We start from the raw sequence: 4672 nt of genomic DNA, 5'->3' as shown, positions 1-4672 counted from the left end.
TCCTGCTCCTGCTGCTCCTGATCCTGATCCTGATCCTGCTGCTGCTGATCCTGATCCTGCTGCTCCTGCTCCTGATCCTGATCCTGCTGCTCCTGATCCTGATCCTGCTGCTCCTGCTCCTGCTCCTGCTGCTCCTGATCCTGATCCTGCTGCTCCTGCTCCTGCTCCTGCTGCTCCTGCTGCTCCTGCTCCTGATCCTGCTGCTCCTGCTCCTGCTCCTGCTGCTCCTGCTCCTGCTCCTGCTGCTCCTGCTCCTGATCCTGCTGCTCCTGCTCCTGCTCCTGCTGCTCCTGCTCCTGCTCCTGCTCCTGCTGCTCCTGCTCCTGATCTTGCTCCTGCTGCTGCTGATCCTGCTGCTCCTGATCCTGATCCCGATCCTGATCCTGATCCTGCTGCTGCTCCTGCTGCTGATCCTGCTGCTCCTGATCCTGCTCCTGCTGCTCCTGCTGCTGCTCCTGTTCCTGCTGCTGTTCCTTCTCCTGCTGCTGCTGTTCCTTCTCCTGCTCCTGTTCCTGCTCCTGCTGCTGTTCCTTCTCCTGCTGCTGCTCCTGTTCCTGCTGCTGTTCCTGCTGCTGTTCCTGCTGCTGTTCCTGCTCCTGTTCCTGCTGCTGTTCCTGCTGCTGTTCCTTCTCCTGCTGCTCCTGTTCCTGCTGCTGTTCCTTCTCCTGCTGCTGCTTTGCTGCGGGCTCAGCTCTCTCCGGACCTCCGTAAGCTCCGGCAGAAATGCGCCAGGACTAAGCGGGACCTCCTGGCGCTCAGAGTTGGGGGGAAGGAGATGCACGAGCTGAAGCACAAATGCGACTGGAAGGTACCTCCCGCTCTGCCCTGCATCCCGCTCTTCCCGAAATTCCCGGTGCGGCGGGGCCGGGGAGGGGGGAAACCCCTCGTGGGATCCCATCCGGGCTGAGCTCGTCCCATTCCGTGCCCCGCTCCCGAAAAACGCCGGCCCAGCCGTCGGAATTCCGGGCTTTTCTTGGGAAGGGAACTCGGAGCACGCCGGGAGAGAGGGGTCCCAGGAGGGGCTGGTACGGGAGGAGGAAGGAAGGGAAGGGAAGGGGAATTTTGGGAGTTGTGGGATCTTAGTGCGGAGCCTTTCCCGCCCTGCGCCGTCCCAGCTGGAGCTCCAGGGGGTGGGAAGGGGGTGCCAGCGTCAGTTTGGGGTGAAACGCTGGGGTTTGGGGTGAAACGCTGGGATTTGGGATGAAACAGTGGGATTTGGGGTGAAACGCTGGGATTTGGGCAGTGAAACACTGGGATTTAGGATAAAACGCTGGGATTTGGAGTGAAACTCTGGGATTTGGGGTGAAACGCTGTGATTTGGAGTCAAATGCTGGGATTCAGGATAAAACAGTGGGATTTAGGATGAAACGCTGGTATTTAGGATGAAACAGTGGGATTTGGAGTGAAACGTTGCGATTTGGGATAAAACGCTGAGATTTAGGATGAAACGCTGAGATTTAGGATGAAACACTGGGATTTGGGATAAAATGCTGGGATTTAGGATGAAACACTGGGATTTGGGATAAAATGCTGGGATTTAGGATGAAACACTGGGATTTGGGATAAAACGCTGGGATTTGGGCAGTGAAACGCTGGGATTTGGGATAAAACGCTGGGATTTGGGGTGAAACACTGAGATTTAGGATAAAACGCTGGGATTTGGGATAAAACGCTGGGATTTGGGATAAAACGCTGGGATTTGGGGTGAAACGCTGGGATTTAGGATAAAACACTGGGATTTAGGATGAAACACTGGGATTTAGCATAAAACGCTGGGATTTGGGATAAAACGCTGAGATTTAGGATGAAACGCTGGGATTTAGGATGAAACGCTGGGATTTGGGGTGAAATGCTGGGATTTAGGATAAAACGCTGGGATTTAGGATAAAACACTGGGATTTGGGATAAAACACTGGGATTTAGGATGAAACGCTGGGATTTGGGATAAAACGCTGGGATTTAGGATGAAACGCTGGGATTTGGGCAGGGAAAGGCCCGTCCCCCCCTCTTCCTCTCCCCCACATCCAATCCCGGCCCAGGGAAGGGATGGATCCGCTCCCGGCTCCGCTCCCACTCCCTTCCCGGGCTGCGCTCGGCTCTGCTGCACCATCCCGCTTCGGCCGCTTGCGAATCCTGCCGGGATCCTGCCGGGATCCATCCTGCCGGGATCCATCCTGCCGGGATCCTGCCGGGATCCATCCTGCCGGGATCCTGCCGGGATCGATCCTGCCGGGATCCTGCCGGGATCCCAGAGCACCCCGCTTGTGCCTGCTGCTCCCGCCTGCGGGGGAAAACAGGGAACGGCGCTCCACGGATGTTCCTGAGGGGGAACCGGATCCGGCCGGCGATCCCGGGGCTGCCTCGAGCTTCCCAATCCCTGATCCGTGATCCCTGTGATCCCTGTGATCCCTGTGATCCCTGTGATTCCTGGTCCCGGATCCCTGATCCCGGCTCCCGGATCCCGTTCCCAGATGTCGCAGCTGATGCGGGCGGCGCGGAGCGGCACCAAGGACGGGCTGGAGAAGACGCGGATGGCGGTGATGAGGAAGGTGACGTTCCTGCAGCGCCGGGAAAACCCAGGTGAGCGGGAAACCCCACCCGGAGCCCCTGGAGAGGGCGGATTCCAGGGAATCCTCATCCCGCTCACCTTTTCCCATGTTTTCCTGGATTATTCCCGGCGTTTTCAGCTTCCCCGTGGCTGTTCCCACTCTCAGCTCGCTCCTTTTATCCTCGTGGGATAAAGCAGCGGCTCCCCCCAGCAGCACCGCGGTGTCCTTGGGTTTTTCCTCCAGGATTTTTCCCTGAATTCCCAATCCCGGGGGTTTCCCTGTCCCGCCGGGAATGAGGAGCACAGGGAGGCCCCAGGTGAGCGGGAAAACCCCACCCGGAGCCCCTGGAGAGGGCGGATTTCAGGGAATCCTCATCCCGCTCACCTTTCCCCGTTTTTTCCTGGATTATTCCTGGCGTTTTCAGCTTCCCCGTGGCTGTTCCCACTCTCTGGGAACTCGCTCCTTGCTCCAAGCATTTTTGGGATAAAGCACCGGGGTGTGCTTAGGCTTTTCCCTGGGGATTTTCCCCAGAATTCCCAAATCCCGGGGCTTTCCCTGTCCCGCAGGGGACGGGGAGCGCAGGAGGAGGGCGGCCGAGGCGGAGAGGCCGCCGCGCTCCCGCCGCGGCTCCCGGCTTTCCCCGGAGCTCCGGAGGGGAGGTACGATCCCGCCGGGCCGCCCCGCGCCCGGAGCTTCCCGTGGGATCCGCCGCGCGTGTCCCGGCGCTCCCGCATGGCTTTGGGGCGCGGGGATCCCGGCACGGGGAGAAGGAGCCGCGGGCGGCGACGGGCCCGGCCCAAATTGGGGAAGGAAAAGGACCCGGAGCTGGCAGCGCCCTCCCCGCAGCCCTTCCCTTCCTTCCTTCCCTCCCTCCCTCGCTCCGCTCCCGGCTCTGGGCAGCCCGGGATGGGGACGGGGCCATGTGGAGCCGGCGGCCGCGCTCCCGGCCCGACCCGGCCCAGCCTCGCTCGCCCTCCTCCTCCTCGGCTGCTTCGGCCTCGGGTAAGGGCTCCGCGCTCCGCCGCTTCCCGCTTCTCCTCCGCTCCCGGCTCCTTCTCCCGTTTCCCGCTGGCTTGGAGCGAGGCCGAGGTGCCGTTCCCACATCCCGGGCGGATTTTGGGATGGGGACCCTCCCTGTCCCCTCCCTGTCCCCTCCCTGTCCCCTCCCTGCGGCGCTGGCCTGGTCCCCGCTCTGGCGCTTCCCACTTTTCCTCCGCTCCCGGCTCCTCTTCCCAAATCCCAGGATTTGGGATTGGGGGATGGCGGCTGAACCCCGCGTGCTGTGCCTGCATGTCCCTCACCCTGGGATTTGTGGGATCGCGGCTGAGCCTCACTTCCCAGCACTTCCCGGGACTCACTTCCCGGGACTCACTTCCCGGCTGGCTTGGAGCGAGGCCAAGGTGCCGTTCCCACATCCCGGGCGGATTTTGGGAGGGGGACCCTCCCTGTCCCCTCCGTGCGGTGCTGGCCCCGACCCTGCTCCAGCACTTCCCACTTTTTCCCCACTCCCGGCTCCTTTTCCCGTTTCCGCTGGCTTGGAGCGAGGCCGAGGCGCCGTTCCCACATCCCGGGCGGATTTTGGGATGGGGACCCTCCCTGTCCCCTCCCAATCCCACCGGACTCATGCTGGTGGCTCTGGAGGCACTCGGGATACCGGCAGCACCGGGAGCACCGGGAGCACCGGGAACACCGGGAGCACCGGGAGCACCGGGAGCAGCAGGACGCGCCTCCCACGCCGCTCCGGAGGCAGAGCCGGCCCCGGTGGCCCCGGCGCGGCTCCGCGTGGCAGCGGCTGCTGCTGTGCCCGCAGGGGACTCGGAGGACGAGGACACCGGATTCCTGGAGGTCACCGTGTCGGACGCCAAGCACCCCCCGCCCGAGCTGGGCCCCATGCCCGACGGGCTGAGCCCCCAGCAGGTGCGGGCTCCGGCTCTGGGGCTCTCCGGGGCTCTCCGGGAGTTTGGGATCGGGGCTCTCCAGGGCTTTGGGATTGGGGCTCTCCGGGGCTCTGGGATTGGGGCTCTCCAGGGCTTTGGGATTGGGGCTCTCCGGGGCTCTGGGATCGGGGCTCTCCGGGGGCTCTGGGATTGGGGCTCTCCGGGGATCTGGGATCGGGGCTCTCC

General features: G+C 62.8%; 1 protein-coding gene and 1 long non-coding RNA gene across 11 annotated transcripts in view; one reads left to right on the top strand and one right to left on the bottom strand.

Moving 5' to 3' along the window:
- The window catches only part of ARHGEF10L (Rho guanine nucleotide exchange factor 10 like), a 43573-nt gene that overhangs the window by 13477 nt on the left and 25424 nt on the right, over positions 1–4672 (top strand). For 5 of the 10 annotated variants that reach the window (XM_042013269.1, XM_042013270.1, XM_042013272.1 and 2 more), the window contains exons 8-11: positions 692–808; positions 2472–2580; positions 3116–3208; positions 4360–4466. In XM_042013269.1, coding sequence (XP_041869203.1) covers positions 692–808; positions 2472–2580; positions 3116–3208; positions 4360–4466 — 426 coding nt within the window. The remainder of the gene's footprint in view (positions 1–691; positions 809–2471; positions 2581–3115; positions 3209–4359; positions 4467–4672) is intronic. The other 5 variants (XM_042013273.1, XM_042013275.1, XM_042013276.1 and 2 more) reach the window with 3 other exon arrangements.
- Positions 1863–2913, bottom strand: LOC121657492. Its single transcript, XR_006013646.1, has 2 exons — positions 2648–2913; positions 1863–2558 (listed from the first exon to the last, which is right to left on the bottom strand). It is a non-coding gene; the product is annotated as an uncharacterized LOC121657492 (long non-coding RNA).

The sequence above is a fragment of the Corvus kubaryi genome, unplaced genomic scaffold, assembly GCF_017639235.1.
Source record: "Corvus kubaryi isolate FWS band 111438036 unplaced genomic scaffold, C.kubaryi_AGA036_p1.0 split1-37344, whole genome shotgun sequence".
In the NCBI taxonomy this organism is placed as follows: Eukaryota; Metazoa; Chordata; class Aves; order Passeriformes; family Corvidae; genus Corvus; species Corvus kubaryi.
The sequence above is the reverse complement of the archived record's forward strand: the minus strand, read 5'-3'. Positions and strand labels throughout refer to the sequence as shown.